Raw genomic sequence first — 13556 nt, forward strand, 5'->3', positions numbered from 1 at the left:
GGGGCATGTTCTAAAATACTAATTTTAACTGGGTAAATTGAATCTAGTGTGTTTACTTTTTTCCTTTTGCCTAGACGTATTTTAATTTAATATATAAAATCTCCGATAGTGTTACTGTAATTTGTGTTTCCTAACTTCAGTACACACATCTTCTCATGGAGTACAGATACAAGTGCTGTGATAGCTTGTCAAGTTTATTTGTGATTTGGTTTGCATGGCACATACCATCATAGCTTTCAAATACAATATGCTTGTCATTCTAATGTCAGAGGGTACACAATCATTCCGTGAAAAGGTCATCCCAACCTTAAATGAATCATTGGCTACACAGATGCTGCCCAACCAGCCGAGTATTTCCAGAATTGTGTTTGTTTCAGTATTTCTGGTTTCAGTAGTATTTGCTTTTGTATAGGTGCCCAATCATGTATATCAACATACAAGCAAATTAAGAGCAGGAGTATGCTATTTGATCCCTATAACCTGCATTCGATAAGCTTATGGCTGATCTGACTCTGGCTTCAATTCCACTTTTCTGTCTACTCCCCAAATCCTTCGACTCCCTCAAGGCAGGTTTTATGATTTCTCAATCTTCTTGATGAGTAAAGTACCAGAGGAAGCTCATTATCTATCCATGAAAGGTTGGCAATTCACCATGTGGAAGAAACACCATGGTCAAATATCAAACCCATGATTGCTCTTAAGCTGTGCTAAGTGTTCCATCCCTCGACAGGGCAGCACGGTTGCACAGAAGGCATCACAGTAGCACATTCGATTCCCTGCTCGGCCAATGTCTATGCGGAGTCTGCACGTTCTCCCAGTGTCTGCGTGGATTTCCTCCGGGTGCTCCGGTTTCCTCCCACAGTCCAAAGACATGCAGGTTAGGTGGATTGAACATGCTAAATTGTCCTTAGTGTCCAAAAAGTTTAGATGGGGTTGTTGGGTTAGGGTGGAAGTGAGGGCTTAAGTGGGTCGGTGCAGACTCGATGACCTCCTTCTGCACTGTATGTTCTAGATTGCAGAGGTCTAGGTTTGTATATAGGAACTGCAAAAAAAAAGACCAGCACTAACTTGCATATCTTAAAAACAAAGATCTTTTTGGCAATTTCATCGATAGTTATTGAAAATACAGCAGAATATCCCGAAGCTTTCATTTTCCATGTCTATTACTTCACCCCTTTTTTAAAAAGTATAATAATGGAAATTGAAAAATCTAAATACAAACTTCAAAAAGTAGCAAAACAAAGTAAGCGATATTTGAGGGGGAAATTTTACAATAACATAATTCAGTTAATTCAATAATTCAATACCACATTCAGTGGTATTATTTGGTTCAGCGAGGCTTCTGAAAAAGCCCTTGATCACCAGGATCCAAAATCCACTTACACACACACAGCACAAAGATCCGATATTTCAGTTACTTTAATTGGTGGGTAGAATTTGAGGATATAATGTCCTGTTAAGAGAATTGTGGGGGGAAAATGTGGAGTAAATTCTTTCAGCGGACCTTAAAAACAGAACATTAAAAATGTTTCAGAAAATGTTACAACACAGGACCACTTACATGCCAAAAACAGCATGCGGATCAAATCCAAGCTCTGCAGTCCTGCACATCCAGCTATTAATGATTGTGGGCGATTACACCATTCACGGGGAATATTTGTAGAACCTACTCCTCCATTCTCAATAGTGAAGGAGCTTAGCACATCAAATGCAAAAGTTTTATTCCTTAAATTTAGAGCATCCAATTATTCTTTTCCCTCAATTCAGGGGCAATTTAGCGTGACCAATCCACCTACACTGCTCATCTTTGGATTGTGGGGATGAGACCCATGCAGACATGGGGAGAATGTGCAACTCCACGCGGACAGTGACCCGAGGCCGGAACGAACATGGGTCCTCAGTGGTGAGGCAGCAGTGCTAATCACTGCACCACCGTGCCGCCCTTCCAAATGCAAAAGTTAAGGCTGAAGCATTCGCAACAATCTTTAGCCAGAAGAGCGAAGTGACCTCCGCTGGAGGTCCTCACCATCACAGATGCCAGTCTTCAGCACCATTCACTACTCCTCAAGATACTGAAGCAGTCCATGTCCAAATGCAGCAAAACCTGAAAAATATCCAAGCCTGGACTGACAAGTGGCAAATAACATTTGTACTACCCAAGTGCCGAGCAATGACCATCTCCAACAACAGAGAATCTAACCATCGCCTATGACAGTCATTGGTATTACCATCGTTGATTCCCCCACTATTGACATCCTGGGCGGCACAGTGGCTCAGTGGTTAGCACTGCTGCCTCACAGCATCAGTTCAATTCCAGCCTTGGGTCAGTGTGTGTGTATTCTCCCAGAGTCTGCACGGGTTTCCTCCGGGTGCTCCGTTTTCCACCCACAGTCCAAAGATTTGCAGGTTCGGCGGATTGGCCATGCTAAATTGCCCCTTAGTCTCCTCCAAGGTTGTGCCGATTAGAATACAGGGTTATGGGGATCGGGCGGGTGGACATGGGTAGGGTGCTCATTCGAAGTGCCGGTGCAGACTTGATGGGCCAAATGGCCTCCTCCTGCACTGTAGGGATTCCACAATTCTATGAGGTGACCATTAACCAGAACTGGACTAGCCATTTAAATACTGTAGCTACAAGAGCACGTCAGAGGTTAGGAATCTTGTGGTGAGCAACTCGCATCCCGACTCCCCAAAGCCTGCCTACCATCTACAACAGTGATTTTCAAAGGGGGGATCATGATGGGTCACAGGGTGGTGTGGAATGGGTCACCAATAGGTCAACAAAAATGATCCCCAAAGATCGGCAAACAATTTTTTCCATTTTCTCTCTAGGTAAATTCTCATTGTAACACAGTGTATGACAATACGACGCTGATGGAGAAGCCAGTACCATTGACTCCTCGTCCCTCTGGGCCAGTGTAGTTGGGAAATTTTGCAGTCAGAGGCCTGTAAAATTCTCTTTGGGTGGCATTTCCTGCTATGTGTTCAGCTTCAGGATCTGTATTATTTCTTGAGTTCAGTGTGTCACTAACAAATCCCCTGCATCTTTTACCATTCCCTCAGTTAACCCGGACATACAGCCTCCTCCAGCCCTACATGCCCCTATGTCCATTCCTTCCACTTCCAAATTGTTTCTCCACACCAGGGCTCTTGTCCTTCAAGAACGCTTCTATCTTTCATCACCTCCCTACCGCTCTCTACCCCCCTCTCCCCAGATACTCTTCCCCAAGCGTCCATCTCTGCTGTGTGGCTACATGGACTCCACAAGCTGAATTGGTTCCTGTAGCACAAGGACTTTTTTTAAAAAACGGACTTCAATTATTCGCCAAGGATGGCATTAGCTGGTGACTAAAGTACACTCAAGTATACAGGAGCCAGTAAAATGTTGCCGTTGTATAGAATGGAATGCGTCTTCACCTTTTGCATATTGGTCAGCTGAGTTGTGCCCAGCATTGTTTTTCAGTATGTTTTCAGTCTGTTACATATTTACCTGGGAAACGGTACTGACAGGCATCCAGTGACATTCTGCCTGACCATGTTTTTAGTCCATCGTTAGGGCTCCTGTTTCTGAAGTGGAAGTTTTGAGTTTAATTTCCTATCCGAGGTCGTGTTCGTTTTTGAACGAGTGAACATGACATCGTTAAAACTGTGCAATATTGAGCCTGTTAATCTTTCTAGTGCTTCCAGACAATTCTCGAAATACTAACAATGTGTGTGAAGATAACAAATAATCAAATAATCCTGAGTTACACCCTTTAACAAGGTGTAAGGGTGGAGCTGTCGTTTAAGGTGAAACAGCAGCTCAATTTACAATTTTACATTTAATAATACAGAAGTGCCAACAATGGTTTAGAGGTTTTAAAAGTAACTATGGAGAATGTTTTGTGAATGTGGCATGGGTCACGAGAGTCGGCCATTCTGTAAAAGTGGGCTGCTGGAAAAAAAGGTTTGAAAAACACTGATCTACAAGACACAAGTTAGGAGTGTAATGAATACTCTCCACTTGCCTGGATGAATGCAGCTCCAACAAACGATACCATCCAGGACAAAGCTGCCCAGGTAATTGGAACTCATCCACAAACATTCACTCCCTCCACCACTGAAGCATAATGGCAGCATATGGGGATGGTTTAGCACAGTGGGCTAAACAGCTGGTGTGTAATGCAGAACAAGACCAGCAGCGCGGGTTCAATTCCCGTACCGGCCTCCCCGAACAGGCACCTAGGGGCTTTTCACAGTAACTTAATTGAAGCCAACTTGTGACAATGAGCGATTATTATTATTATGTACTGCAGGAATTCACCAAGCCTCCTGAGACAGCACTTTCTAAACCCACAACCATTTCAATGGACAAGTGCAGCAGACACAGGAGAACACCACCACCTGGAAGTTCCCTTTAAGTCTCACACCACCCCAACTTGGAAATATATCATCCCTTTATTGCTGTATCCAGGAACTTCCTCCCCAACTGCACTGGTTGCACCTTCACCATAAACTGCAGCAGTTTAAGAAGGCAGTTCACCACCACTTTTCAAGGGCATTAGGATGGGCAATAAATGCTGATGCAGACAGTGACATCCACATCCCAATAACTATTAAATGGACAAATGAGGTTGGATACAATAGGAGTAGCAAACATTGGATAACTAACAATTAATGGAGGGTGGAAAATGGGAGGCTAGTCAGGGCCTCAATGAGGTGACAAAAGCAAATGAAGGTTTAACATTAGATGGGCTCCAGTAGTGGGAGCAGGTGATTTAAGAGGTGGAAATATGCTGGAATAGAAATGGTAGAGGCTCAGCAAGATGCTGAGGGTTCACCAGAAGTGAGGTCAAGAAGACTGGCGTGTCAAGAGTATGGAGTTGGCATTTTTGTCATGATACAAAGTCAACACTTTTCACCGTTTCAATATTTAACCAGAGGCTCAGCTGAGACCCATCATAGAATCAGAATCATACAACCACGGATATAGGATAAGCAGTCTTGCAACACAGGCAATGGAGGGATTGCGAAAGATGGTGTAGAGATGGAGTTATGGGCCATGAACATGTGCAAAAGCTGACTCCCCCCCATTTCTGTGGATGCTGCCAAAAGGTAGAATGTAGGTGAGGAAAAAGGAATGAGCCAGGGATAGACTCATGAGAAACTCCAGCCACAAGCCTACTGGGGAAGGAAACAGGAGCCATTTCTGGAGACACTGGCTATGACTGGACAGACAAGAGTGGGACCATGGGAGCACAGTTCCATTAACCAGACAATGTTGAAATCCCCAAAAAGATTAGAAACAGGTGATATCCTCTACGACTGACCACGATGTATTATGTTATTTCTTACTTTGATTAGAGTTGTTCAGCAATGCTGCCTCATTCGAGAGATTCAAACATAAATTTGTGGATATTCACTGCTCATTTTTGGTGACCGAGTGTCTAACTGAGAAATACAAACTTATCAAAAAAACGTCGTTAGAATGTACATTCTTTCCCAACATGACAGTTTGCGTACCCAACCAAAGAGTTTATACTCAGTTAAAAGTTAAAGGTTGACAGTGTTGCTCATTATGCTTTTATTTAATTGCTCGTTTTAATAACCTTTGCTCTAGAGTCGCCAGATGTCTTTCTGATACCACCACGAGGTTCAAAGCAAAGTACTGATCAATAACTCAATACACCGGTTAGTAGGTTTGAAATCAATACACATTTATTATACACACAGTCAATCACTACTCATGCATAAAACTCTACTTACTAAACTATCACTATTACTAAAAGCCTACACTCCTCATGAGTGCCCATTTTGAAATCGGGACTTGGCCACCCTAGGTGGCTACAACAGAAGCATCATGCAGTAACGCTTTTACTCATTTATAAACTAAGTATCTATTATTTCTGTCAGAAGAGCCTTTTGCGTTGAAAGCCTTGACCTTGAAAGTTCATTGGGTACTTCTTGTAATCTGCATTTTGAAGCATTAAATTATTATCAACAATATGCAGCTTTAACCAGTGGGTGAACAAAGTTCCTTACTTTTGTTTATTTTAAAATGCAAATTTATAGCCAAGGCAACAGGTAGGCAAGTTGTTCCCAAGTATCTGACCAACATTAGCCCACCATAACAGCCCAATTTCATCACTTCATCCTCCTTCAAGGTGATGGGGGTTCAAGTATTCCACAATGCTCTGCGCCTGCACTAAATATTCACCAAAATGGAGCTCAGAACCAGGAAACCCCATGACATGGTGCACTGAAGCAATAAAACAGTCAATGAACCTTATACACCACCAGAACTTGGCACAGAGGTGGCTGCATCTTAACAGAAACATCATTATCTTAAATTGTAGATAGGCTGTAGAAATCACAAAGAATTTTGGTCTTCGGCGATCACTCACCACAAGTATGATTGTCCACTTAAGAAACTCCCTGTCACTGGTCGTGGCTTCTGTGGTCCTTGCATGGCTGATACACACACTTGGCAGGTGTTTCCGGGAGGAGGGATTGGTTCTTGGACTCGAGATCACTGGGCATTTGTTTCTCAGGCTTCTTTTCCTGGTCTCCTCCTGCCATTGGGTATCTTGAGGAATTGTGTCCCTTCATCAGGAACTTCCTCCAAGTAGGTCTCTTCTGAGCAAAGGTCTCTCAGAGCGTTAATGTCTGTTATTTCTTGAGGTAAGCCTCCAGGGTGTCTTTGAAGCATTTCCTTTGTCCTCCTCTTGTTCAGGAGCCTTCTTCGAGTTGGGCAAAAAGATTTGTTTTGGCAGTACATCGAACTGCCATCTTGACGACAGAAATTTCTCAGGTGCTTGTTTCCAGCTCTTGAGCACTCTTTTTTTGTATTGGGGGGGGGAGGGGGTGAAGAGGAATCGGTACCCAAAAGATCAGTAAGCTTGTATTGCTGCATGTCGATTTAAGCACGAAATGGACATAAACCAATCCTCAAAACATCGACAAGCAGACAAACAAAAATCCTACCAACTGCACAAATTTGTGGAGCAGACATCTTCCAGAAGCAGCTCACCCAACACACTAGCTCAATCCAGCCAGGTATTACAATTGAGAAAATGTTTAAGGTAGTTCAATGATTGGAAGACTAGCCCTCTTATCCTTGCCCACTCCCTCTTCAAATTTGTGCTGGGGTGGGGTCAGTTTATAAGAACTCATGGTAATCAATGTTGGCAACATTCACATCCCATGAGCAACTAAAGAAAAGTTACTATTTAATCTAATAAATTCAGAAGCAACAGATTTAGCCAGAGTGTGAAATTCCCTGTCATAAGAAATTGTTGATGAGATAGCAGATGCATACAAGGGAAAATTAGATAAGTACATGATGAAGATGGGAATTGAAGGATAGAACGCTAGAACTAAGTGAAGAAAGATGACAGGAGGTTCACGTGGATCATAAACATCAGCATACAATAGATGAGCCAAATAGACCTTATCTGTGCTTAACAGCTGTAAAATTAAACAGCGGGGGAAGGAAGAGCAGCTTCAGAATTAAAAACAGCAGACGGCATGTGGCGCAGTGGTTAGCACTGGGACTACAGCGCTGAGGGACCCGGGTTCGAAACCTGGCCCTGAGTCACTGTGCGTGTGGAGTTTGCATATTATCCCCATCACTGCGTGGGTTTCACCCCCACAACCCAAAGATTTTTTAATGATATAAATTTAAACTACGCAATTCATTTTTTCCAATTAAGGGGTAATTTAGCGTGCCCAATCCACCTAGCCTGCACATCTTTTGGGTTCTGGGGGCAAAACCCACGCAAACACGGGGAGAATGTGCAAACTCCACACGGACAGTGACCCAGAGCCGGGATCAAACCTGGGGCTCGGCGCCGTGAGGCAACAGGTCTAACCACTGTGCGACCATGCTGCCCTCTACAACCCAAAGATGTGCAGGTTAGGTGGATTGGCCATGCTAAATTGACCTTTAATTGGAAAAAAGTAATTGGGTACTTAAATTTTAAAAAAATTAGAAACAACACGGAGAGGGGCAGACCCGACCAATTAAACCAGGGGAAAAAGGAGGAGCTTCAGAGCAAGAAACAGCATGGAGGGGCAGACCCGGCCAGTTAAAACAATAGGGGAAGGGAGAACAGCTCCAGAGCAAATAACAGTGCCGAGAGGCAGATCCAGCCAGTTAAAACTGCAGAGGAAGAGAGGACAGATTCAGTGAGAAACAGCGTGGAGCGAGGCGGACCCGATTAGTTAAACAGCAGCGGAAGGGAGAGAAGCTTCAGAGTTAGAACAGCATGGAGAGAGGCAGACCTGCTCTCGCTAGCAGGATGGGTACAGGCGATCAAAATGAACATGCGACCCAGGTTCGTCTTGCAGAGAAGGCGACACGCGGGAGCCCTGTTTCTGCAAAAAACTCCTATTCTACTACTGACGGCGATGCAGAGGGTGAGATGGTGACTGAAGGAGCTGGAGTGGGTCCAAATGGAGGAGGCCACCTGCACAAGGATGTCTCTTCTCTCCGGTCACTGGCCATCACTTCCATTCCTGGTCCCCAATGCACAACACACACTCAAGGAGCCCTGTGGCAGTAGCCATATTAAAGACCTGGAACCAGTTTAGGTGCCACTTCAAACATGGTAGTTCTATGGAGCTCCCATCTGCAATAACCATAGATTTGCACCAGCGAAGATAGATGCCATGTTTAAGGCTTGGAAGGAGAACAGAGCGACCTTGAGGGAGAAGGACATGTACGTGAAGGGTAGGATAGCACCCTGGGGAACTGTCGGAGATCTCCAACTCCTGAAAGGAAACGAGCTTTGGTACTTGCAGCTGCGTAACTTTTCTCCACAAGGATACCAAGACATTCCCCCAGTTACTTGGACACAAAATTCTAGACAAAATGGTAGTGCTGGACTGGCTGAGTGGAGACAAATGCCTGGCTGTAAGTATGGCGGTTTTGATTGTTGTTGCTTGTTTATTTTTCTCTGCTTGTTCTGTCTTGTGTAAAGTTTTGTAATTGCGTTAAAACTCCAATGAAAAGGACTTCTGGTGGCGGCTATGAAGGAGTAGGTCACACAGTTAGTGGCTCCCGCTTGGGTTTCCTTCCGATTTTGTACCGGACCGAAAATTGATGGTAGAGGCAATTGTTGATTGGGATTCCCACATTGGTGAAAGGAAAGAAGGGACTAGAAAGTGCTCACAAAGGAGAAACAAGACGAACAGAGAAGGCTTGAGCTGAAGCTGCAGCGGGGGGAATACATGGCGGATGACTGGAATCTTGGCTTGTCGATCCCGCGGTCAATGGAGCAGCTGATGCAATTTATCGAGGAGGCTTCAACCAGAGCAGAAGCAGGAATGTTTGGACTCATTAAAGAATCAATTGTGCAGCTGAACTCAGATTGAATGCCCAAGATCGGGCGATCCAGAAAGTAGAAAAGGCTGAGCAGGAGGAACATCAAACTGCGGTGGAGTTGGAGGTGGGGATGCTGAGAGACCAGCAGAAAAGGCTCCTGGAGAGGTGGATGGATCTAGAGAATAGGTCCCTCCGGCAGAACCTGAGAATCGCTGGTCTCCTGGAGGGATCCGAAGGAGCGGACGCTGGGGCATACATAGTCGGCATTTTCGAGAAGTTGCTGGGGGATGGGACGTTCTCCTGACACTTGGAGGTGGACAGGGCTCAAAGAGCGCTCGCCAGGATGTCGTCAGTGGGGAACACCCCCCCCCCCCCACCCCACCCCACCCCCCCCCCCCACCCCACCCCACCCCACCCCACTCTTTCCTCCCTCCCCGAGGGCAATGGTGGTGAGATTCCACAGGTACTTGGACAAGGAGCACATTTTACAGTGGGCCAGGCGGACATGGAATTGTAAATAGGAGAACAGTATCCTGCGGATCTATCAGGGCCTGAGTGCAGAAGTGACCAGGGGAAGAGCGGGGTTCAATCAGAATGAAGGGCTTGTCAGATGAGGAGCAGTTGAGGACCTGGTCTGTACTCAATGGAGTTTAGAAGGATTGAAACTTACTGAATACTGAAATGCCTAGATAGATAGGGCAATGTGGGGAGAGGGAGGAGAGGAGAAGAAGAGAGAGAGATCCTTTGAGACTGAGATGAGGAGAAATTTCTCAGCCAGAGGGCGATGAATCTGTGGAACTCATTGCTGCAGAAGGCTGGAGGCCAAGTCACTGAGTGTTTTTAAGACAGAGAGATAGGGTGCTTGACTAATAAGGGGATCAGGGGTCCGGCAGGAGGAAAATGTGGATGGGAAACATATTAGCCATGAGCGAACGGCAGAGCAGATTTGATGGGCTGAAAGGCCTAATTCCGTTTCTCTATCTCATGGTCTTATAACTTATGCAATTCTACATAAGCTATGATGAAAACTTCTGTAGCAGAACTTATTTGCAATGATCAAAAAATGTAATATAGACCTTTAAAATAATGAAAGGTGCAGAAAGAGAAGAAATAGCACAACATTTAACCTGGACAAGAGCATTGGAATGAAGGGCACAAATCTGTAAGTCAAGTAAGGTTAAAACATTATAGAAAACAGGACAATGAACATTTGAGGAGTCAGCTGCCACTTTTAAGGAGCTGGATTAATAGTTGATTATCGAGATTGCAGAAACATTAATGCCAATGTTTTAATCTACCTGGAAATTTAGCAGTCCCAAGAGTCAGAGTCAACAGACGTGTGTAAATGGGGGAAGGGGAGGGGGAGAGAAGTGAGAGAGGCTGGATGGGATGAATAAATAAGCTTGCATAAATATATATACACGAGGGAGAAAGTGAATAATGGAGTTTGGCAGCTGTAAATTGAAAATCTCCTACAGCAACTGAAGAGGAAGCCACAAGGTGTGAAGATTGGTAGCACAGTGGTTAGCAGCACCAGAGTCCCAGGTCTGATTCCCGGCTTGGGTCACTGACTGTGCAGAGTCTGTGTCCGTGTGGGTTTCCTCCCACAAGTCCTGAAAGATGAGCTTGTTAGAGGAATTAGACATTCTGATTCTCCCTCCGGGTACCCGAACAGGCGGCGGAATGTGGCGACTAGGGCTTGTCACAGTAACGTCATTGCAAATGTTAATGTAAGGTCAACCCACGGAAAGCACTGGCCCAGATTGGGGTACCGGATGAGCACTTGGGTCTTGCGCGGATCAGCTGGCGGGGGTATTCACAGATATCTTCAACCTCTCTTTACAACAATCTGAAGTCCCTATCTGCTTCAAGAAGACCACCATCATCCCTGAACCAAAAAAAAAGTCAGCAGCGTGCCTTATTGACTATCGTCCAGTGGCTCTGACATCCATCATCATGAAGAGCTTCGAAAGGTTAGTCATGGCACAAATCAAGTCCAGCCTCCCAGATTGCCTTGATCCACTACAGTTCGCTACCGCTGCAACAGGTCCATAGCAGACGCCATCTCCATGGCCTTGCACTCTAACCCAGCAACACCTAGATAACAAAGACACCTATGTCAGACTCCTATTAATCGACTACAGCTCAGCCTTCAACACCATAATTCCTACGCAACTCATCTTCAAACTCTGTGGCCTTGGCCTCAGCTCCTCCCTCTACGACTGGATCCTGAACTTTCTAACCCACAGACCACAATCAGTAAAGACAGGCACAGCAGCTCCTCCACGATCATCCTCAACACCAGTGCCCCACAAGGCTGTGTCCTCAGCCCCTACTATACTCCTTATACACATGTCTGTGTGGCCAAATTCCCCTCCAACTAGATTTTCAAATTTGCTGATGACACCACTGTAGTGGGTCGGATCTCAAACAATGATGAGACAGAGTACAGGGATGAGATAGAGAATCTGGGGAAACTGGTGCGACGACAATAATCTCTCCCTCAATGTCAACAAAACGAAGGGGATTATCATCGACTTCAGGAAGGCATTGTGAACAACATGCCCTGGTCTACATCAATGGGAACGAAGTAGAAAGAGTCGAGATCTTCAAGTTTTTAAGGTCAACAGATCACCAACTACCTGTCCTTGGTTCCCCCCATGCCGCCACTATAGTTAAGAAAGCCACCAACGACTCTACTTTCTCAGAAGACTGAGGAAATTTGGCATGTCAGCTACGACCCTCACCAACTTACAGATGCACATAGAAAGCATTCTTTGTGGTTGCATCACAGCTTGGTATAGCCTGCTCTACCCTAAACCGCAGGAAACTACAAAAGGTCGTGAATGTAGCTCAGTCCATCAGCAACCATCCTCCCATCCATTGACTCTATCCATAATTCCCACTGCCTCAGAAAGGCAGCCAGCATAAGTAAGGACCCCACGCACCCGGACATACTCTCTTCCACCTCCTTCTGTCAGGAAAAGATACCAAAGTTTGGGTCACATACCAACCGACTCAAGAACAGCTTTCTTCCCTACTGCCATCAGACTTTTGAATGGACCTACCTCGTATTAAGTTGATCTTTTCTCTACACCTTGCTATAACTGTAACATTATATTCTGCATAGTGCTCCGAAAGCTAGTGTTTGAAACAAACATGTTGGACTTTAACCTGGTGTTGTAAGACTTACTGTGCTCACCCCAGTCCAACGCTGGCAAATCCACATCATTATATTCTGCCGTCTCTCCTTCCTTCCTCATGTACGGTATGCATTGTTTGTACAGCATGCAAAGAAACAATACTTTTCACTGTATACTATACATGTGACATAATAAATCAAATCAAAAGTAAGCCCACTTATTACAATGAAGATTATATTTGCCATGAGGACAATCACTTGTACTGCTGTTGTAAAATGACTATTTAAAAGCACCTGCCAGAATCAATGCTCTTGCCTTTCCTCTTCCCACCTAAAAACAATCTTCCTCTCTTACAATTTGGATGAGTGTGAATCCTGAAACTATGCCACATATTCCCGAGAATGAGAAAGCTGCTGTACAGCGAGAACCAAGGGCAATCCTTTCCTACATGTTTGAACCAATAACGAGGAGCTCTGGTGGCGCCACTAAACCTGCCCGAAAGGCTGTGCAAAAGACAGCAACAATCTTCTACTTTTCCTTCCGGACAATGCTAGTATAAACTAGAGGAACAAATGTAAAAAAATAAAGAAAGTGACATTGAACGGTTCTGTTGGGCAGCGCTCATTAAAATCTTGCAATTAAGAATTAGTTTTGACGTCCCACAATCTCAGGTTTTGGGGTAAATCTCCGGCCTCAGCATGCAACATGTCACAACCGCAATCGGAGCACGGAAAGTTTTATTTCGGCGAAGCCAGTAACGATTGATATTCTGATATAACTAACGAGTGGACACAACGAAGCTGGCACGGTTCCCGAGTGTCTGTGAATCTGTGCAGACACTAATGGCGACTGGATCCCCTGTTAGAGGGCAAAGGAGGTAATGGAGGTGGGGGGGGGGGGGGGCATCATCAAACAAATTGATCCAAATTTGCCGAAAACAGCAACGTGGAATAAAGGGACATGTACAAAAAAGGCAACGTTTTGTTTTTTTCAGCGTTGGGTGGAGGGAGACGGAAAGGGGAATGAGGGGGAGAGAGGAATGAGGAGGAGGGGGGAATGAGGGGGAGGGGGGAATGAGGGGGAGGGGGGAATGAGGGGAGTGGGGAATG

General features: G+C 45.0%; 1 protein-coding gene across 3 annotated transcripts in view; it reads right to left on the reverse strand.

Moving 5' to 3' along the window:
• aldh6a1 (aldehyde dehydrogenase 6 family, member A1) overlaps positions 1 to 12553 on the reverse strand; it is a 45469-nt gene extending 32916 nt beyond the window's left edge. The window contains exon 1 of one of the 3 annotated variants that reach the window (XM_038774089.1): positions 12507 to 12553. In XM_038774089.1, coding sequence (XP_038630017.1) covers positions 12507 to 12536 — 30 coding nt within the window. In that variant the 5' untranslated portion in view covers positions 12537 to 12553. Of the gene's footprint in view, positions 1 to 651; positions 670 to 12497 lie in introns of those variants that run through there. The other 2 variants (XM_038774081.1, XM_038774096.1) reach the window with 2 other exon arrangements.
• Between the last annotated feature and the right edge of the window lie 1003 nt (positions 12554 to 13556).

This window comes from Scyliorhinus canicula, chromosome 2 (assembly GCF_902713615.1).
Source record: "Scyliorhinus canicula chromosome 2, sScyCan1.1, whole genome shotgun sequence".
NCBI classification, from domain to species: domain Eukaryota; kingdom Metazoa; phylum Chordata; class Chondrichthyes; order Carcharhiniformes; family Scyliorhinidae; genus Scyliorhinus; species Scyliorhinus canicula.